The sequence below is a fragment of the Aotus nancymaae genome, unplaced genomic scaffold (assembly GCF_030222135.1).
Source record: "Aotus nancymaae isolate 86718 unplaced genomic scaffold, 86718_ANA_hifiasm-v0.15.2.pri h1tg000028l, whole genome shotgun sequence".
Taxonomy (NCBI): Eukaryota; Metazoa; Chordata; class Mammalia; order Primates; family Aotidae; genus Aotus; species Aotus nancymaae.
This window is the reverse complement of record NW_026988441.1, coordinates 39,991,658-40,013,202: the sequence shown is the minus strand read 5'-3', so window position 1 is coordinate 40,013,202 and position 21,545 is coordinate 39,991,658. Positions and strand designations below refer to the sequence as shown.

The window sequence follows — 21,545 nt, the reverse complement described above, 5'->3', positions numbered from 1 at the left end:
TCACTGCATGAAGGAGCATCTCCCCCAAGTGTTCATCTGATGCATGTTTGTGGAGCACCTGCTGTGGGCCAGGCACTGAGGATGCTGCAGTGACCAAGAGGAACCCAAGGCCCCTCCTTAGGAGGAGCTGTGGGTCCCGAGAGTGGTGGAAATGGACCAGAAATGATGTCAGAGCTGCGCCGGGCCAGCTAGCTCTTTCAGTGATGAGCGAGTCATGGTTTTATTGTGCGCTTACTGTATGCCAGGCACTGGTTGGCTGAGTGTTGCGCAGGTAATACTTTGGCTTCCTCCTGGTAACACTCCACTATTATGAAACCCATTTTGCATAGGAGGAAGGTGAAGCCCGAAACAGGTAAGTCTGTTGGCCCAGTCATATAGGTAGGAAAGGCAGGGGTGGGGCGGGGCTGGATTCAAATTCGGGTGTGTAGGACTGCGGAGCCCCATTGACTAGGAATTAATGAATAAGTGATGGAATGATGAATGGGTGAGCCAATGAATGAATGAACAAGTGGGCGTGCAAAAGAATGAGCCAAATGAATGTGGAAATGAATGAATGGTAAGCCAACGAATGAATGAGTTAGTGGTGAACAAATGAATGAATGAACAAATTAGTGAGTGAATGAATGCGTGAAAGAAGGAAGTAATGGTGCGGGAATGAATAAATGGGTGATTCAATGAATGAACGAATGAACAAATGGGTTAGCCAATGAGTAAATGAATGGGCGAGCGAATGAACAAACGGGTGAAGGAATGAATGAGTGAGTGAACTAATGAACGAATGGGTGAACGAATGAATGAATGGGTGAACGAATGAATGAGTCAATGAATGAAAGGATGAGTGGCCAGAGCTCTGCCGGCCACGTGGCGGTGCGAGGCTACGGACGTCGCGGGCCTGGAGGCACCTGCGCGCCCTTGGCGGACTCGGAGGAGGCTGAGATGGACGCCCGCGGGTCCCCTGGAGATGCAGCTGGCGACCTGCGTGGGTGAGGGAGCCGGGTCCCCGGCGCCGCGTCCTCATCCTCCTCCAGGCGACAAGGTCAGGTGGGGTCGGGGCGGCGCCCCCTCCCTCAGGGCCCAGCCCCCTCCCTGGGTCTCCCCACTCCATCCCGTGGGGGAGTGGGCTGGCGAGGGGGACGAGGGGGAGGGGGCGGCACCAGGGAGGGCGGGACCGGGCTGAGGGGGCGGGGAGCTCCGGCAGCGTCCAGCCCCGCCCTTCGGCCCCTCCCCGCGGTCCCTCCAGCCCCTCCGGCCGCCACCTCCTCCTGGAACCCCGTGCGCCCCCCCGCCCCGTGCCCCAGACGCCATGAAGCAGCTGTGTCTGTGCGCAGCCTCCTCCTTCGCGGTAGGGCCCGGGGAGGGGGCGCGGGAGCGGGTGGGGCGCGGGTCCCTCCTCTCCCCTCCGCTCTCCTTCCCTCCCCTCCCCGTCCCTGGCTGGCCTGGACCCCCCATTCCAGACCCGGGAAAGATGGGCAGGGGAGGGGACAGAGGTTGGGGCAGCTTTTGGGGGATGGAAGAGACATTTGGACACGTTTTGGAAGACACTTTGAAACAGATGGGGACATTTAGGAGAATTTAGAGGGCATTGGGGGTGCAGTTTTGAGAAAACATTTTGAAGACAGACGGGTCATTGAGGGGACAACTTGGAGGCTATTTTAGGAGAGCCGTTTTTGGGAAGAGGTAATGACATTTGCAGAACAGTTTGGGAGAACATTTGAGGGATGTTTTTGGAGGATATTTTTGGGACCTGACGGGATCATGGGGAAGGATGCTTTTGGAGCACACTTCAGGAATTTGGGTGAGACATTTTGTAATGCATTTCAGGCTCTAGTTTTTGGGAGAGAAGCCTTGGGATGTTTAGGGGACAGTGGTGGCATTTCAGGACAGCTGTAGATAAACAGGGCAGAGGGTGGTCCTGAGAGACACGTAGAGGGACCTTTTGGGGTTTCCGATGGGACTCAGGAGGGTAGTTTGGAAAAGACTCATGGATGTGTTTGCTGGGGGTGGTGTTGCAGGGGTGGCTTTCACCAAGTAGTGAACTGGGGAACAGCTTTTTTTGTTGAACAAAGGGGGTCTTGCTGTGTTGCCCAGGCTGGTCTCAAAATTCCTGGTCTCAAATGGTCCTCTCACTTCTGCTTCCCAAGCAGCTACAGGCATGAGCCACCATGCCCTGATAGTTTTTTATTTTTTTATTTTTTATAGAGACAGGGTCCCACTATGTTGCCCAAGCTGGTCTCAAACTCCTGGGCTCAAGCGATCCTCCCACCTTGGCCTCCCCAAGTGCTGGCATTACAGGCGTGAGCCTCCGCACCCAGCCCAGGGAACAACGTTTTGGAAATCGATGCTGGGGGGGGGTAGTGGGGGGGCTGCTCAGGGGATGATGCTGGTGGTGAACTTTTGTTGGACAACTGGGGTGATGGGCCTGGGGGCAGTTGCTGGCGGTCGCAGGATTGGGGGACACTGTCTGAGGACCCCCCCGCCCAGGACCACCTCCCCCTGCAGCTGCGGCTCAGCCCCACTGACCTCGGCTCCTGCCCGCCCTGTGGCCCCTGCCCCATCCCGAAGCCGGCAGCCAGAGGCAGGTGCCAGGCAAGTGCCAGGGGCGGGCGGTGAGAGCCTGGGGCCCGTGCCAGGGGGTGTGGGGAGGGGCCGCAGCCGACCCTGCCCCACACACCCCTGTGTGTACCCTGCAGAGTCAAGACTGGGGCAAGAGTGACGAGAGGCTGCTACAAGCCGTGGAGAACAACGATGCACCTCGAGTGGCCACCCTCATCGCCCGCAAGGGGCTGGTGCCCACAAAGCTAGACCCCGAGGGCAAGTCCGCGTGAGTGCCCTTGACCCGGGAGTGGGATGACTGAGGGGTGGCGACCCTCTAGCTGAACCCTCGTCTCTCACCTCCAGGTTCCACCTGGCTGCCATGCGGGGTGCGGCCAGCTGTCTGGAGGTGATGATAGCTCATGGCGCCAATGTCATGAGCACGGACGGGGCAGGTACTGCCAGCCTGGCCCTGGGGAGGGAGGAGAAACTCAGCCCAGGTGCCCAGCCTGAGGGTCCCACCAGGTCCTGCTTCCAGGCCTCAATGTTCCCTGCTGAAAGGTGGGGGCTCCCTCCAGTGCCCCTCCCTTGCCTCTAGGGAGACACCCAGGGGCATGTTAGAGTGGGGTACCCAAAGACAGAGACTGTGGTTGGCACCAAGCAAAGCAAGTGGACAGCTTGTGGATGGGGAGTGACTGGGATTCAGGTATTGGTTCGGTTGGATGGGGAAGTAGCTGGGGCTTGGGGGATAGCTGCGAAGTTCTGGGGGTTTTGTTGTTTTGTTTTTCTTTTTTTGGGGGGGACAGGATCTCCCTCTGTCACCCAGGCTTGAGTGTAGTAGGTGTGATCTCGGCTCACTGCAACCTCCACTTCCCAGGCTCAAGCGATCCTCCCACCTCAGCCTCCCAAGTAGCTGGGACTACAGGCACACACCACGACGCCCAGTTAATTTTTGTATTCTTATGAGAGATGGGGTCTCCCTGTGTTGTCCAGGCTAGTCTTGAACTCCTGGGATCAAGTGATACTTCCACTCCACCTCCCAAAGTGCTGAGATTATAGGTGTGAGCCGCCATGCCCAGCCTGGGGAAGTTTCTAGACAGTGACTGAGGCAGAGGAAGAACCTGGGCTTGGGAGATAACTGGGACTGTTGGACGAACTAAGTCTTCAGGTGCATCTGGGATGTGGAAGTATCTGAGCTCAAGGAAGTGACTGAAGGGAGCTACTTAGAGTTTGGAGGAGAAACGAGATTCATGGGAGTAGCTCAGCTTGCAAAGTGTCTGGGGCGTGAGAATAACAAGTAGTGTTTGGGGAATATCTGAGATATGTGGGAAAGCTGGGATCTAGGAGTAGCTGGAGCTCTGGGAGTATCTGGGGTACAAGGAGAACCTGGGTGCATGGCTTAACTGGGGACCTGGGGGAAGATAAAAATATGCCACCAAAGGAGTAGTTGGGGCTCAGGAGGCAACTAGGCGTGGGGACACAGTCAAACCTGAAGCTTTAGGGCCACAGGCATAGTGGGCAGGGCAGATGGAGTAGCTGGGGAATCGCAGATCACCAGACAGAGTTGACATATGGAAGAGCAAGGGTATATGGATTGGCAAGAACATACACAGCATGTGGGTTGTGAAGGGCAGAGCTGCAGCTTTGGTGGAGTTGACCCTGTAGAGTGTCTGAGGACATGGGGAGTAGCTGAAGCAATAGGGCTTGAGGAATAGGTGGATGTGGAGTGTCGCTGAGGTGGAATTGTCTGGAATACAGACTAGCCATGGGTTGAAGAGTCTCTGGGCACAGGGAGTAGCATGATTTTGAGAAGTACCTGAGGGCTGGGCACAGTGTCTCATGCCTGTAATCCCAGCACTTTGGGAGGCTGAGGTGGGAGGATCACTTGAGCCAGGGAGTTCAAGATCAGCTTGGGCAACATAGCAAGACCCCATCTCTACAGAAAATACAAATAAGTTAGCCAGACATGGTGGCTCTTGCTTGTAATCCCAGCTGCTTGGGAGGCTGAGACAGGAGGATCGCTTGGGTCTAGGTGTTCAAGCCTGCAGTGAGCTATGATCACACTGCCTGGGCGACAGAGCAAGATCCTGTCTGTAGGGGGAAAAAAAAAGAGAGAAGTACTGGGGTTTGGGGACTTTGCTAGACACAGAAACTCATCACAAATAGTTGGCGTGGCATGGGGAGCAACTGGCAGCTACTTGTATAGCTGGAGCTCCAGTGAACCTTCTCTCCCCCTCAGGTTACAATGCACTCCACCTGGCCGCCAAATATGGGCACCCACAGTGCTTGAAGCAGCTGCTGCAGGTCATTTGCGTTCTTGGCTCAGCTATTCCCCGAACCCCAGATACTCCCTTGACCCCTTCTAGTCTTGAGTTCCAGCAATTCCTTGAACCCCTAGATGCTCTGTGAATCCTAGATATTCCTTGACCCCTCTTCCTCCAGAATCCCAGCTACTCCCTGGATAACCGGATACTCTCAGAGCATCCAGATGCTTCTCCCACTTAAGATATACTCCCAACGCCAGATACCTCCTGACTCCCTAAGTCCTAGGTCCTTTCTTAGCCCCAGCCACCCTCAGAGTTCCCAGCTATGCCCCAAACTCTCAGCTGCTTCTCAGCTCCCAGCTATGTTCTTTTCCCACCAATTTTCATGAAAATGGAGTCACCTGGGGGCCTGGGAAGGGTGAGGCAGAGAGGCTGAAGTATAGCAGAGCCCAAGGTGGGGAAGGCAGTCCTAGAGAAATCAGGCAGCAAGGAGGATGGCTCCGCCTCAAAGGACTCCCCCCATCCCCAGGCCTCCTGCGTGGTGGACGTCGTGGACGGCAGCGGCTGGACTGCCCTACACCATGCAGGTAGGTGCAGCTCAGCCCTGCCCTGACCCCATAGCCCAGAGGGTGCTAGACTTGGGGATTGTTCTACCCTGGGCCCTGGGGACCTGCTGTGAAGCTTCCTGTCCCCTCTTTTTCCTTTTTCTTTTCTTTCCTTTTCTCTTTTTTCTTTTATTTTTTTGTTTTTTTGACACAGAGTCTCACTCTGTTGTTACCCAGACTGGAATGCAGTGGCACAGTCTCGGCTCACACTGCAACCTCTGCCTCCTGGGTTCAAGCAATTTTCCTTCCTCAGCCTTCCGAGTAGCTGGGACTACAGGCACCTGCAACCACGACCAGCTAATTTTGTATTTTTAATAGAAATGGGTTTGCTTCATGTTGGTCCGGCTGGTTTCAAACTGCTGACCTCAGGTGATTGACCCGCCTTGGCCTCCCAAAGTGCTGGGATTACAGGCATGAAGCCTCGCCTAGCTTTTTCTTTCTTTTTTTTTTTTTTACACCACATCCAGCCTCTTTTTTTTTTTTTTTTTTCAGATAGAGTCTTGCTCTGTCGCCCAGGCTGGAGTGTATTGGTGCAATCTCAGCTCAGTGCAACCTCGACCTCCCGAGTTCAAGCAATTCTCCCGCCCGCCTCCTGAGTAGCTGGGATTACAGGCCTGTGCTAATTTTTTGTATTATATATAGTATGTTTTGTAGCACACCCTGCTGATTTTTTTGTTTGTTTGTTTTGTTTTGTTTTTGGAGGCAGGTCCTTGGTCTTTCACCTAGGCTGGAGTGCCGTGGCGCAATTCTGCTCACTGCAACCTCGCCTCCCTCGCTTGAAGGGAATCCCTTCAAGTGATTCCCCTGCCTCAGCCTCCTGAGTAGCTGGGATTACAGGCGCACACCACCACGTCCAGCTAATTTTTTTGTATTTTTGGTAGAGATGAGGTTTCACTATGTTGGTCAGACTGGCCTCAAACTCGTGACCTCAGGCAATTCACCTGCCTCCTCAAGTACTGAGGTTACAGGTGTGAGCCACAGCGCCTGGCCCTTCTCCTCCTTTTTTATTACCTACCGTGTGCCAGGCACTAGAGCCCATCTTAAATCCCAGTTACCCTTTGAACCACAGACTATTAGCCCATTGCACAGATGAGGCTTAACGAGGCGTCACTTGTCCACAGCAGGTAAGTGGTAGTGAATCCAGGTTGTCTGACATCAGGGAGCAGCTGATTGTACTCCTGGTCTTTGTGACAATGAGGACAGGCCCATAGGGTTTAATTTTGAGGAGCTCCTAGAGATATCAGGAAAATCATAGCTCCAGGCCTCTGGCACCTTCATCACCAAATCCAAACTCCTTCCCCAAGGAAGGGAAAGGGACCCTCCCACTTGAGCCAAAACCCAGCCCCCAATCTGTCCACTGTGCCCGTGAAATTCAGGCATCGCTTTCACTGATGACTCAAGAAACATCTGTTCTTTCGGAAACAGTAACATTGGGCTTCTTTTGGGGCTTTAGTCACAGGGTAAGAATTCCCTGCAGTTGGAATATGCTGCCACCTAGTGGCAGCAGTGCCTCTAGTCAGTATATAGGAGCTCACTGATTTTTGTCCCTCAACAGTATCGAGCACTTTGGGAGGCCGCGGCGGGTGAATTACCTGAGGTCAGGCGTTCGAGACCAGCCTGGCCAACATGGTGAAACCCCATCTCTACTAATAATAAAAAATTAGCCGGGCATGGTGGCGCGTGCCTGTAATCCCAGCTACTCAGGAGGCTGAGGCAGGAGAATCGCTTGAACCTGGAAAATGGAGGTTGCAGTGAGCCGAGATTGTGCCACCGCACTCCAGCATGGGTGACAGAGAGAGACTCCATTTCAAAAACAAAAACAAAAACCAGTTATCGAGTACCTGCTGTGTGTCAGGCACTGTTCTACGTGTTGTAGATAAGGTTTGCAGCAGTCAGAACGTCATCCTCCCTCAGGCCCACAGCAGGTATTCAAACAGTTTGTTGACTGAAAAATGGACTCTTGTGCTTCATCTGACTGTACGTCAACCTGCTGGAATTCATCCTCAGGGATTCCAGAGACAGTGCCCTTGTCTCAGCCACACAGCCTCCTGGGGAGCCTCCCTGTCCACTCTGGTCCTGTGTAAATGGCAGTAGAAGGGAATCTCTTGGCCAGGCGCAATGGCTCACGCCTGTAATCTCAGCACTTTGGGAGGCCGAGGCGGGCGGATCACGAGGTCAAGAGATGGAGACCATCCTGGCCAACATGGTGAAACCCTGTCTCTACTAAAAATACAAAAATTAGCCAGGTGTGGTGGCGTGTGCCTGGAGTCCCAGCTACTCGGGAGGCTGAGGCAGGAGAATTGCTTGAACCCAGGAGGCGGAGGTTGCAGTGAGCTGAGATTGCGCCACTGCACTCCAACCTGGCACCTGGTGACAGAGCAAGACTGTCTCTCAGGAAAAAAAAAAAAAAAAAAAAAATTAAGCACTTTGGGAGGCCGAGGCGGGCGGATCACCTGAGGTCAGGAGGTCAAGAGCAGCCTGGCCAACATGGTGAAACCCCGTCTTTAAAAAAAAAAAAAGAAGAAAAAAGAAAAATAAATAAATAAATAAAAGAAGGGAATCTCTTAAAATGTAAATAGACCGGCCGGGCGCGGTGGTGCACGCCTGTAATCCCAGCACTATGGGAGGCAGAGGTGGGAGGATTACTTGAGTTCAGACGTTTGAGACCAGCCTGGGCAACATGGAGAAACCCTGTTTCTACTGAAAATATAAAAATTAGGCCAAGCACGGTAGCCCATGCCTGTAATCCCAGCACTTTGGAAGGCCAAGGCAGGTGGATCACCTGAGGTCAGGAGTTCAAGACCAGCCTGGCCAACATGGTGAAACCCTGTCTAAAAACGCAAAAATTAGGTGGGTGTGGTGGCAGACACCTGTAATCCCAGCTCCTCAGGAGGCTGAGGCAGGAGAGTGGCTTAAACCTGGGAGACGGAGGTTACAGTGAGCTGAGATCATGCCACTGCACTCCAGCCTGGGCGACAAGAGTGAGAGTTCGTCTCAAAATAATAATAATAATACATATATAAGTATAAATTAAAAATTATCTGGACATGGTGGCTCATGCCTATAATCCCAGCTACTTGGGAGGCTGAGCAGGAGAATCGCTGGAACCTTAGGAGGCAGAGGTTGCAGTGAGCAGAGGTAATACCACTGCATTCCAGCCTGGGTAACAGAGAGAGACTGTGTCTCAAAAACAAATAAATATGCCAGACTTGGGGGCTCATGCCTGTAATCCCAGCATTTTGGAGCCTGAGGCGGGCAGATCATTTGAGATCAGGAGTTCAAGACCAGCCTGGGCAACACAGCCAGACCTCATCTCTACAAAAAGTAAAGAGGGAACCACAGTGCTTGGACCTGGGAGTTAGCACACCTAGATCCTGCATGTGACTCTGCCTCTCACCACACTGGGTGACCACAGGCCTGGCGGGGCCTCAGTTTTTGCATCTGTAAAATGCGAAACGTGCTTTGTTATGAATCTCACGGGCCCGGTGGGAATGTGTCATTAAATAAAGGAGCAAGGGCTGGGCGCAGTGGCTCACGCCTGTAATCCCAACACTTTGGGAGGCCAAGGCTGGCAGATCACGAGGTCAGGAGATCAAGACTATTGTGACCAACATGGCGAAACCCCATCTCCACTAAAAATACAAAAATTAGCCCGGTGTGGTGGTGGGCACCTGTAATCCCAGCTACTCGGGTGGCTGAGGCAGGAAAATCACTTGAACCTGGGAGGTGGGGGTTGCACTGAGCTGAGATTGTGCCACTGCACTCCAGCCTGGTGACAGAGTGAGACTCGATCTCAAAAATAAATGAATAAATAAATAAATGAGCAGGGTCACATCCAGGCAGAAAGTCCCCAGAAAATGTCAACATTTTCCCTACCCCTGCTCTTCCCTGATTCTGCTTTTCTTCCTTTCTTTTGTTGGTTTTTAAGACAAGGTCTCCCTCTGTCACCCAGGCTGGCATGCAGTGGTGCCATCATGGCTCACTGCAATTTCCAACTCCTGAGCTCAAGCAGTCCTCCCATTTCAGCCTCCCGAGCCTTCAGCTGGGGCCACAGGCACATGCCACCACACCCAGTTAATTTTTGCATTTTTTTGTAGATACAGGATCTCACTACGTTGGCCCAGGTCGGTCTCAAACTCCTGGGCTCAAGCGATCCTCCTGCCTCAGCCTCCCAAAGTGCTGGGACTACAGGCTTGAGCCACTGCACCCAACAACCTTTTCTCTTTTGCAGCGGCTGGTGGCTGTCTCTCCTGCTCGGAGATGCTCTGCTCCTTTAAGGCACATCTAAACCCCCAAGATCGGGTAAGCTTCTGGGATCTCTTTGGGAAAGATGTTATGCTTGAGGTATGCTGCTGCCAAGTGGCGGTATCTCAGGCACCCTTTGAAAGTCTGAGAAAGTTTGGGGTGAAACTCGAGGGTGGTTATATAGGCCTCTGCACCTCCGGGGGTTCACTTTCTCATGCCATTGCATCCCTCCTCCTCCCTACCAGTCAGGCGCAACGCCCCTCATTATAGCAGCTCAGATGTGTCACACAGACCTGTGCCGTCTCCTTCTGCAGCAAGGGGCTGCCGCGAACAATCAGGACCTGCAAGGCAGGTGAGCATCTCCCCTCCCAGCCAGTCCACCCTATGCTGTGTGACCTTGGGCCAGACTCTTAACCTCTCTGAGTAAGGCGATCTAGCCAGCCTCCTCTTCCCAGCTCGGCCTGGGTGCTGAGGTGGGCGTGGGGGTTTGGGGGATGTTCTCATCTCCTCAGTAGCCCCCTCCCCTGGTAGGACGGCCCTGATGCTGGCCTGTGAAGGGGCCAGCCCGGAAACAGTGGAGGTCCTGCTGCAGGGCGGAGCCCAGCTGGGCATCACCGATGCGCTGGGACAGGACGCCGCTCACTATGGCGCCCTGGCGGGGGACAAACTCATCCTGCACCTGCTGCAAGAGGCGGCCCAGCGCCCCTCCCCACCCAGCGGTATGCAAGCCCCACCTCCCCGCCGCATCTGCTTGGCAGCTTCTCATCACCCCGCCTTTCTCTATCTCGAATAGTTTCAAGGTACCCCCAATTGGCTGCATTCTAGGAGGTCCCAGCACTTACCGGATTCTACTAGAACAGTTTCAACTAATGCCCCAGGGCATTTAGTGTAGTCTGGGAGGGGGTCTGCTTCTGCTTTCCTGGGTCATCTATACAGAAAAAATTTTGCCTCTCCTAAGAAGGGCACCCCCTGCCGGACGAGGTGGCTCACACCTGTAACCCCAGTACTCTGGGAGGCCAAAGTGGGCAAATCACTTGAGGCCAGGAGTTCAAGACCAGCTTGACCAAAATAGTGAAACCCTGTTTCCACTAAAAATACAAAAGGTAGAAGAGCATGGTTCAAGCAATTCTCCTGCCTCAGCCTCCCAACCTGCTGGGACACCAGGCGCCTGCCACCACACCTGGCTAATTTTGGCATTTTTAGTGGAGATTGGGTTTCGCCGTGTTGGCCAGGCTGTTCTTGAACTCCTGACCTCAGGTGATCCACCCACCTCGGCTTCCCAGAATGCTGGAATTACAGGTGTGAGCCACTGCACCTGGCCTGTCCTCTTTCATTTTTTTAGACAGAGTCTCGCTTTGTTACCAGGCTGGAGTGCAGTGGTAATCTTGGCTCACTGCAACCTCCGCCTCCCAGGTTGAAGCAATTCTTCTGCATCAGCCTCCCAAGTAGCTGGAACTACAGGCTCCTGCCACCACACCCAGCTAATTTTTGTTTTTATAGTAAAGACGGGGTTTCACCATGTTGGCCAGGATGGTCTCAATCTCTCGACCTCGTGATCTGCCCGCTTTGGCCTCCCAAAGCGCTGAGATTACAGACCTGAGCCACTGTGCCCAGCCTGTTTTGTATTTTTAGTAGAGATGGGGTTTCACCATGTTGGTCAGGCTGGTCTGGAACTCCTGACCTCAGATGATCCGCCCACTTCAGCCTCCCAAAGTGCTGGGATTACAGGCGTGAGCCACAGCGCCCAGGTGTCCTCTCTTTTTAACAGTAAGTCCCCCCTCAGCACTCTACCCAAGTGCCAGGTTTCTACCTTAAATGTCCTGATTCTTGGGGAAATCGGGAGCCTCCTACAAGTCCCTGGGGCCCACCAATGCCCTTCCTGGGGCTGGAAACAGAATGCCTGACCCTGCTTCCCTCTCTCCCCCGCCTTCCCAGAGGATGACTCAGGCGAGGCGTCATCTCAGGTATGGACCCCTAAGCAGTGAAGGAGGCCCTCTTCCCTGCATCCACACTAACTTCTCCCCTGCCCCAAGCTCTGTGAGAAGAGAAGGAAGTTAGACCTGGGAAAACCAGTTTGGAAAGAATGCTACCTTCAGGGTATGCTGCGGCCAAGTGGCCTAACTCCTAGAACTGGGTGAGAATACTAGGGGGAGGGGACCAAATTGTGGGGCTGGGGTGGGAGGGACTGAGGTTGTTGAGGGTTGGTGTCTTCAGGGAAGGAAACAGATCTGGCCTCTTCCCTTCTTTCTGTTTTTGTTTGTTTGTTTTTCTCTCACTCTGTTGTCCAGGATGGAGTGCAGTGGCAGGATCTTGGCTCACTGCAATCTCCACCCTCTGAGTTCAAGTGATTCTCCTGCCTCACCCTCCCGAGTAGCTGGGATTACAGGCACCCACCACACCTGACTAATTTTTGTATTTTTAGTAGAGACAGAGTTTCACCATGTTGGCCCGGCTGATCTCGAACTCCTGGCCTCAAGTGACCCACCTGCCTTGGCCTCCCAAAATTCTGGGATTACAGGTGTGAGCCACTGTATCGCCCTTATCCCAGTTTTTTGTTTCTTTTTCTTTTTTTTTTGAGAGACGGAGTCTTGTTCTGTTGCCCAGGCTACAGTGCAATGGTGCGATCTCGGCTCACTGCCACCTCTGCCTCCCGGGTTCAAGTGATTCTCCTGCCTCAGTTTCCTGAGTAGCTGAGACTACAGATGTGTGCCACCACACCCAGCTAATTTTTTTTTTTTTTTTTTGGAGACGGAGTTTCGCTCTTGTTACCCAGGCTGGAGTGCAATGGCACGATCTTGGCTCACCGCAACCTCCGCCTCCTGGGTTCAGGCAATTCCCCTGCCTCAGCCTCCTGAGTAGCTGGGATTACAGGCATGCACCACCATGCCCAGCTAATTTTTTGTATTTTTAGTAGAGACGGGGTTTCACCATGTTGACCAGGATGGTCTCGATCTCTTGACCTCGTGATCCACCCGCCTCGGCCTCCCAAAGTGCTGGGATTACAGGCGTGAGCCACCGCGCCAGGCCTAATTTTTGTATTTTTTAGTAGAGATGGGGTTTCACTATATGCTGTCCAGGCTGCTCTGGAACTTCTGACCTCAAGTGACCCACCCGCCCCGGCCTCCCAAGGTGCTGGGATTATAGGTGTGAGTCACCCGCCCGGCCCCTCTCCTAGTTTTAAAGCATCTCTGCTCCACAGAGGAGTGAAAACGTGAGGGCACTGTAGTCTAGCTGGGGAAAGAACTGAGGCAGAGAGTGAAGAGTAAGATCGGGAACTTACAGCGAGGTGGTCTTGTCTGCGTTTATGCTGGGATAAGGAAGGGGGAGGAGGCAGGGACTGGGTCAGTGTTCACAGAAGTCAGGGCACGGCTGGGGCTGGCTGGGTTGGTTTATTGCAGGGGAGGCCAGCATGGCCCCCCCGATCCACCCCCTTCACCCTCTCTCCCCTCCCTTCCCAGAATTCTATGTCCAGCCATGGAAAGCAGGGGGCCCCCAAGAAACGGAAGGCACCTCCACCTCCCGCCAGCATCCCCGTGCTGGTGAGAGACGCTCTGGGCATGGGAGTAGGAGTGGGAAGCCCCCGGGCGTGGGAAGGAGCTCTGACTCAGACCTGGGATGGGGCAGCCCTAGGCCCTGTCTAAAGACAGTGGGCGGGGAGGGGAGCAGGATGACCAAGATGCCTACGAGGAGATCGTGAGGCTGCGACAGGAGAGGGGCCGCCTCCTGCAGAAGATCCGGGGCCTGGAACAGCACAAGGAACGGAGGCAGCAGGAGGTTAGGAGGCCGAGGAGATTCGGGCATGGGGCCAAGCCTGGGTGGGGTGAATGCAACATGAAGATGCCCTTTACTTTCCATCCTCCTTCCCTCCTCCCTCTCTCTCCCTCCCCACTCTGCTGCAGCCACCTGGGCCCCCTCGCTGTTCCTCTAACTCCAGGCTTGGTCCTGACCCAGGGCCTTTGCATAGGCTGTGTCCTCTGCCTGGAATGCTGTTGCCTCAGATGTCCCCACAGCACTTTACCCTCACCTACTTCATGTAATAGGCCTCTTGCCAAAGACACCTCCCATACCCACTTTCTTTAAAGCTGTAAACGCCTCCCCAACTCACTAGTTCGCTTTATTTATTTTATTATATTTCTTTATTTTTTGAGACGGAGTTTCGCTCTTGTTGCCCAAGCTGGAATGCAATGGTGTGATCTTGGCTCACTGCAACCTCCGCCTCCTGGGTTCAAACAATTCTCCTGCCTCAGCCTTCTAAGTAGCTGGGATGAAGGGCTTGTACCACCATGCCCAGCTAATTTTTGTATTTTTAGTAGAGACGGGGTTTCACTACGTTGGTCAGGCTGGTCTCGAACTCCAGACCTTGTGATCCACCCTCCTTGGCCTCCCAAAATGCTGGGATTACAGGCATGAGCCACCACAGCTGGGTGTTTTGGGTTTTGTTTTTTGGGTTTTTTTTTTTTTTTGGAGATAGTCTTGCTCTTGTCGCCCAGGATGGAGTGCAATCGCGTGATCTCAGCTCACTGCATCCTCTGCCTCCCAGGTTCAAGCGAGTCTCCTGCCTCAGCCTCTCAAGTAGCTGGGATTACAGGAGCCCGCCACCATGCTCGGCTAATTTTGTGTTTTTAGTAGAGACGGGGTTTTACCACATTGACCAGGCTGGTCTCAAACTCCTGACCTCAGGGGATCCACCCACCTGGCCTCCTAAAGTCCTGGGATTACAGGTGTGAGCCACCGTGCCCGGCCTCTTTATTTCCATTTGCAGCACTTACTGTTATTGGGCATGCATCTATTTTATGTGTGTCCCCGAATTTGACTGAGCCTGCCAGGGCAGGCATGGCTGATGGTGCCTGGGTCACAATGTGGGTGTCATCAATATTTATTGAGTGAATGAATATTCAAGTGAGTGAATGAATGAATGGCGAAAACCAGGATCTGCCCCATAAGAGGCACTCAGTAGAAACTTTCTTTTTTTTTGAGATGGAGTTTCGCTCTTGTTACCCAGGCTGGAGTGCAATGGCGCTATCTCGGCTCACCGCAACCTCTGCCTCCTGGGTTCAGGCAATTTTCCTGCCTCAGCCTCCTGAGTAGCTGGGATTACAGGCACGCGCCACCATGCCCAGCTAATTTTTTGTATTTTTAGTAGAGACGGGGTTTCACCATGTTGACCAGGATGGTCTCGATCTCTTGACCTTGTGATCCACCCGCCTCGGCCTCCCAAAGTGCTGGGATTACAGGCGTGAGCCACCGCGCCCGGCCGCCAGTAGAAACTTTCTAGCCAGGTGCGGTGGCTCATGCCTGTAATCCCAGCACTTTGAGAGGCCGAGGCGGGCGGATCACTTGAGGTCAGGAGTTCAAAACCAGCCTGGCCAACATGGTGAAACCCCGTCTCTACTAAAAATACAAAAAAAAATTAGCTGGGTGTGGTGGCAGGCACCTGTAATCCCAGCTACTTGGAAGGCTGAGGCAGGAGAATTGCTTGAACCTGGGAGGCAGAGGTTGCAGTGAGCCAAGATCATGCCATTGCACTCCAGCCTGGGCAACAGAGCAAGACTCTGTCTCAGCAACAACAAAACAACAAATTGTTGAATGAATGAATGAATGGAACAGTGCCTGGCATACAGCAGGTGATTAATAAGTACTTAGTAATGATTGACCAGAATGGTGCATACCAGCACACAGCAGGCGCTCAACAAATACTTAGAAATGAATGACTGGTCAGAATGGTGCATGCTGACACACAGTAGGTGCTCAGTAAATACTGAGCGAAAGGTCAGAACAATAGCTGGCACAAAATAGGCACTTAATAAATAGGAATGAATGGTGCCCAATATATAGCAAGTGCTATATAGTTAGCAAATACTTAGTAATGACTGAGCAGGCTAATTAGTGCCTGGTACACAGCAGGCACTCAATAAATAGTAATGAGTGAGCAGGCAGAATGCAGTAGGTGCTCAGTAGTTGCACATGGAGTGAGTGAATGTGCATGGAATGGAGGCTATGAAGCAGGAGGTAGGGCAGAGAGATCCCCTGCCCAGATCCAACCCCCTGTCCTTGCTTCTCCCGTCAGTCCCCGGAGGCCAGCTCCCTGCACAGCCTGGAGAGACAGGTAGGCCGGAAGGTGGGGTGGAGCCGGCCCTCCCGCTGCCCACCCTTTCCTCCCAGAGGCAGCTGAGCCTCCACTGTTGCTCCCAGGTGCAAGAGCTGCAGCAGCTCCTGGCAGAGAGACAGGAGGAGAAGGAGAGCCTGGGACGGGAGGTGGAGAGTTTGCAGAGCCGGCTGTCCCTGCTGGAGGTAAGAGCAGTGACTGAGTCGGGGCTGGGCTGGGGCCGGGTGGGGGAGGTTCTCTCCTGCAGCAGCAACAAGACAGCCATATCAGTGCACGCACAGCCTTACACACATGCAGACGCGCCCACCAGATGTGTACTCACACAGCCATGGTCACATGCACCCATGCACACTTACCAATGTGCGCAGACACAGAAAGGTCATTTCTTTCCCTCCTTTGTTTCCTTCCTTTCCTCCCTTTTCTTTTTTTTTTCTCTCTCTCATTCTTTCTCCCTTCCTTCCTTCCCTTCCCCTCCTTCCCTCCCTCCTCTTTCTCTTTCTTTCTCTTCTTTCTCTCTCTCTTTCTCTCTTTCTTTCTTTCTCTTTCCTGAGAGTCTCTGTCACCCAGGCTGGAGTGCAGTGATATGATCTCGACTCACGGCAACCTCTGCCTTCCAGGTTCCAGCGATTCTCCTGCCTCTGCCTCCGAGTAGCTGGGACTACAAGTGCATGTCAACGCATCCACCTAATTTTTGTATTTTTGGGGGGCAGGGGATGGAGTTTCATTTTTTTTTGTACTTTAGGTTCTGGGGTACATGTGCAGATCATGCAGGATTGTTGCATAGGTACACACATGGCAGTGTGGTTTGCTGCCTCCATCTCCCCGTCACCTACATCTGGCATTTCTCCCCATGTTATCCCAGAGTTTCATTCTTGTTGCCCAGGCTAGGGTGCAGTGGTGCGATCTCAGCTCACTGCCATCTCCGCCCCCCTGGTTCAAGCAATTCTCCTGCCTGCCTCAGCCTCCCCAGTAGCTGGGATTACAGGCATGCACCACCATGCCCGGCTAATTTTTGTATTTTTAGTAGAAACAGGGTTTCACCCTGTTGGCTGGGCTGGTCTTGAACTGACCTCAGGTGATTTGCCTGCCTCGGCCTCCCAAAGTGCTAGGATGACAGGTGTGAGCCACTGCACCCAGCCCCAGAAAGTCCATTTCTCCAAGCACACGCTCACACGCAGGGATGGATGACCACTCTCCATGCACATGACGGAGCATGGATAACAATGAGCACACCCGCGGACACAGTTCACAGAGACGCAGGAAACACATGCGAGAATGTATCATCGCACACACACACGCACTGCACGTGAGCCCTTCCCATGCAGTCACACGCACAGACACAAATGCATACGTGTGCAACAAGTTTTTCTTTTCCTTTGCTTTTTTCTTTTTTGAGATAGGGTCTTGTTCTGTTGTCCAGGCTGGAGTGCAGTGGCACCAACATGACTCACTCCAGCCTTGACTTCCCCGGGCTCACGTGATCTTCCCACCTCAGCCTTCTGAGTAGCTGTGACCACAGGTGTGTGCCACCACACCTAGCTACTTTTTTTTCTTTTTGGAGAGATGTGGTCTCACTACATTGCCCAGTCTGGTCTCAAACTCCTGGCCTCAAGTGATCCTCCCACCTCCATTTCCCAAAGTGCTGGGATTACAGGCATAAGCCACCGTGCACCACCAGTATTTCTGAAAACACATAATTATGCAAACATATATACATATAGACGGTCATACACACAATCACACAAATCTACAGATGCATTCAGAACATAACCATTTCCACAGAAACTGGATAACCAGATTTAAAAAAGAAAGAAAGAAAGAAAACACAACCACACACACACCAGACTACAACTCAAGCACAAGGCCAGGCGCGGTGGCTCACACCTGTAATCCCAGCACTTTGGGAGCCCGAAGCGGGCAGATCACCTGAGGTCAAGAGTTCAAGACCAGCCTGGCCCTCATGGGGAAACCCAGTCTCTACTAAAAATACAGAAATTAGCCGGGTGTGGTGGCAGACGCCTGCAATCCCTGCTACTTGGGAGGCTGAGGCAGGAGAATCGCTTGAACCTGGGAGGCGGAGTTTGCGGTGAGCCGAGATTGTACCACTGCACTCCAGCCTGGGTGACAGAGCAAGACTCTGTCTCGAAAGAATCAACAAACAAACAAACACTCAAGCGTGCAATCACACATAGTCACGGGAAGGAGCCCACGACACTATGCCCACACCTATAATCACAAACACACACTTCCAGCCAGCGGTTTGCATGGCAAATGGATAGAGTCAGCGTCCACTCTCACACAGACACACACACCCACAGGTAACCACAGCCTGCTGCAAGGTCCCCTCACCCAGGAGGGAAATGCCCGTGGCACATAGACCAGGAAGCTGGAGGATGCTGGCATACACCATGCATCTGTTAAGGTGTTAATACCCAAAATATGTAAGGAATTAATACAACTCAGTATCCCAAAAACAACCTAGTTACAAAGTGGGGCCAGGCTTGGTGGCTCACGCCTGTAATCCCAGCACTTTGGGAGGCCGAGGTGGGCAGATCACCTGATGTCAGGAGTTTCAGACCAGCCTGGCCAACATGGTGAAACCCCATCTCTACTAAAAATACAAAAAGTAGCTGGATGTGGTGGTGCATGCCTGTAATCTCAGCTACTCGGGAGGTTGAGGTGGGAGAATCACTTGAACCTGGGAGGTAGAGGTTACAGTGAGCAGAGATTGTGCCACAGCACCGCAGCCTGGGGAAAAAAAAATGGGGCCACACATGGTGGCTTACATCTGTCATCCCAGCACTTTGGGAGGCTGAGGCAGGAGGATTGCTTGAATCCAGGAGTTGGAGACCAGTCTGGGCAATGTGGTGAGACCTCATCTCTGTGTTAAAAAAAAAAAAAAATGAAAAATTAGCCAGGTGTGATGTTGCACACCTGTAGTCCCAGCTGCTTGGGAGGCTGAGGTGGGAGGATCACTTGAGCCCAGGAGCTGGAGGCTGCCATGAGCTATGATCACACCACTGCATTCCAGCCTTCCTGACAGAGTAATACCCTGGCTCCAAAAAAAGAAAAAACGGGGGTGGTAAAGGACATAGAAGGTGCTTACTGAGTCCTTGTGGGCCAAATGCAGCCGTCTGGTGCTCATGGGGGACATACACATATGTGAACGGCCCAGTCCACACTTGTGTCTTGGTGGGGACACACAGGGGCTGAGAGCAGAACCCCGAGCTGGCCTCTGCTCCCTACCCCCAGAACGAGCGGGAGAATACCAGCTATGACGTGGCCACCCTGCAGGATGAGGAGGGTGAGCTGCCTGACTTTCCAGGTGAGCCCCCACCTCCCCACGCACTCCCGCCCACCTTATCCCTGGGGCCCTGGGAGACGAGGCCTGGACCTCCAGGTGTGGGGGAGTTTGAAGCTGGCGGGGAGGTTTGTACTCATCCATTTTTAAAATTCCACTTGCCTGAGCCTGCCCTGGGGACCCTGTTCCAACACTCTGGCCCCACAGCTCCTGTCTCCTGTGACCTGGTCCCCTGGGGCCTGACTCTGTGTCCACCTCCAGGAGCCGAGGCGGTGCTGTCCAGGCAGCTCAGCCCATCAGCCCAGGAACGCTTGTCCTTACTGCAGGAGCAGGTGGTTGCACTCACCAGACAGAACCAGGAACTGATGGAGAAGGTCCAGGTGGGGAAAGTGAGGCTGGGGACAGATCTGAGGGCCTGGGGCTGGTTCCCTGAGGTCAGGGTGGGCAGGAAAGGTGGCAAGACCACCCTGTATCCCCATGGTGACATCAACCCCTACTGGACTCCTGCCCCCCACCCCACTCCCCAGATCCTGGAGAACTTTGAGAAGGATGAGACACAGATGGAGGTGGAAGGTCCGGCTGAGGTCATCCCTCTTGCCCTCTACGACTCTCTCCGGGCCGAGTTTGACCAGCTGCGCAGGCAGCACGCTGAGGCCCTGCAGGCACTGAGGCAGCAGGAGACACAGAAGTTCCCCAGAGAAGAGGGAGCAGCCTGTGGGGAAAATGAGGGTGCTGGAGCCACAGCCACCAAAAACGGGCCAACCCACATGGAGCTAAATGGCTCAGTGGTTCCAGAAACCAAAGTTAATGGAGCAGAGACCACAGATAAGGAGGCTGCAGTAGATGAAACAATGGAAGCCAGGACTATGGAAGCTGCATCCACAGGTGCTGAGGACACGGGAGCTGAGGCCACAGAATCGAAACCCACGGAGGCTGAGGTCAGAGACATGGAGACCATAGAAGAGGAATCAAATATAGAAACTAAGCCCACAGGAGCTGAGGACACAGGCACGGAGGCCACGAGAGTGGTGGCCACAAAAACAAATGCAGAGGAAGCAGAAATGCTGGCCTACGAAGTGCGTGCTGGGCAAGCAGAGCCCCCAGTCACTGGGACCACAAACATGGAAGCCACCAGCTCTAGGGCCACAGGGATGGAGGCCACGGGAGTCCATGCCACAGATGTGGAAAACCCAGGGGTAGAGGCCACAGCCCCAGGAGTCTCTGCTGGACCCGTCTTACATCCTGGTGCCGCAGAGGCCTCGGAAAAGCTTCAAGTCGAGCTGGAGACCAGGATTCGCGGCCTGGAGGAGGCACTCTGGCAGCGGGAGCGGGAGGCAGCCGCTGAGCTGGAGGTGGCCCTCGGGAAGTGTGAGGCCGCAGAGGCCGAGGCGGGCCGGCTGCGACAGCGTGTCCGTGAGGCCGAGGGCGGCGGGGCCGGCGGGGGCGGAGGCGGTAGCAGCAGCAGCGGCGGCGTGGACACCGCACAGCTACGGGCGGCCCTGGAACAGGCCCGGGAGGACCTCCGAGAGCGGGACTTCCGCCTGCGGGAGCTGGAGGCGGCCTCGGCCAGCCTGGATGAGGCTCGGGCCAGCCGGCTGCTGGCGGAGGAGGATGCCCGGGGCTTGCGGGCGGAGCTGGCGCAGCGGGAGGAGGTGCGGCTGGAGCAGAGCCGGGAGCTGGAGGTGCTGCGTGAGCAGCTGGCCACGGCCAGAGCCACGGGGGAGCAGCAGCGCTCAGCGGCCGCGGAGCTGGGCCGGGCCCGGGATGCGGCCGAGGCCCGGGTGGCTGAGCTGGCGTCGGCCTGCGAGGAGGCGCGGCAGGGGCTGGCAGAGCTGCGGGAGGCCTCAGAGGCCCTCCGCCAGTCTGTGGTGCCGGCCTCTGAGCACCGCCGGCTGCAGGAGGAAGCCCTGGAGCTGCGTGGCCGGGCAGCCAGTCTGGAGCAGGAGGTGGTGGCCACTGGCAAGGAGGCCGCCCGGCTGCGCGCAGAGCTGGAGCGCGAGCGTGTGTGCAGTGTGGCACTCTCGGAGCACGAGCGCATCGTGGGCGCCCTGCAGGCCAACGTGGCCCAGCTGGAGGGGCAGCTGGAGGAGCTGGGACGGCGGCATGAGAAGACCAGTGCTGAAGTCTTCCAGGTGAGCAGGGCCGGCCCCCACCCCGCCCCCACAGTGGCCTGTTTTAGCCCCACAGCCCTGGGGTGTTTTGACCCCATCAGTCTTACTTGAACAGACTTTTATTTTATTTTATTTTATTTTATTTTATTTTATTTTATTTTATTTTATTTTATTTCATTTTATTTTATAAAAAAAGGACAGTTTTGAGACAGTTTCACTCTTTCACCCAGGCTGGAGTGCAGTGGTGCGATCTCAGCCCACTGCAACCTCCGTCTCCCGGGTTCAAGTGATTCTCCTGCCTCAGCCTCCCGAGAGCTGGAATTACAGGCGCCTGCCTTCATGCCCAGCTAACTTTTGTATTTTTAATAGAGTTGGGATTTC

The 21,545-nt window shown here is 54.2% G+C and overlaps 1 protein-coding gene across 9 annotated transcripts in view; it reads left to right on the top strand.

Annotated features, from left to right (window-relative positions):
* ANKRD24 (ankyrin repeat domain 24) overlaps window positions 1-21,545 on the top strand; it is a 43,915-nt gene that overhangs the window by 14,911 nt on the left and 7,459 nt on the right. For 4 of the 9 annotated variants that reach the window (XM_012436382.3, XM_012436383.3, XM_012436380.3 and 1 more), the window contains 16 exons: window positions 2,500-2,586; window positions 2,691-2,821; window positions 2,899-2,987; window positions 4,772-4,836; window positions 5,326-5,383; window positions 9,633-9,703; window positions 9,892-9,998; window positions 10,178-10,365; window positions 11,582-11,610; window positions 13,105-13,185; window positions 13,313-13,420; window positions 15,714-15,752; window positions 15,839-15,937; window positions 19,005-19,077; window positions 19,315-19,433; window positions 19,581-21,185. In XM_012436382.3, the coding sequence (XP_012291805.2) occupies window positions 2,500-2,586; window positions 2,691-2,821; window positions 2,899-2,987; window positions 4,772-4,836; window positions 5,326-5,383; window positions 9,633-9,703; window positions 9,892-9,998; window positions 10,178-10,365; window positions 11,582-11,610; window positions 13,105-13,185; window positions 13,313-13,420; window positions 15,714-15,752; window positions 15,839-15,937; window positions 19,005-19,077; window positions 19,315-19,433; window positions 19,581-21,185 (2,949 nt within the window). Of the gene's footprint in view, window positions 1-1,288; window positions 1,343-1,386; window positions 1,796-2,499; window positions 2,587-2,690; window positions 2,822-2,898; window positions 2,988-4,771; window positions 4,837-5,325; window positions 5,384-9,632; window positions 9,704-9,891; window positions 9,999-10,177; window positions 10,366-11,581; window positions 11,611-13,104; window positions 13,186-13,312; window positions 13,421-15,713; window positions 15,753-15,838; window positions 15,938-19,004; window positions 19,078-19,314; window positions 19,434-19,580; window positions 21,186-21,545 lie in introns of those variants that run through there. The other 5 variants (XM_064382074.1, XM_064382073.1, XM_012436384.3 and 2 more) reach the window with 4 other exon arrangements.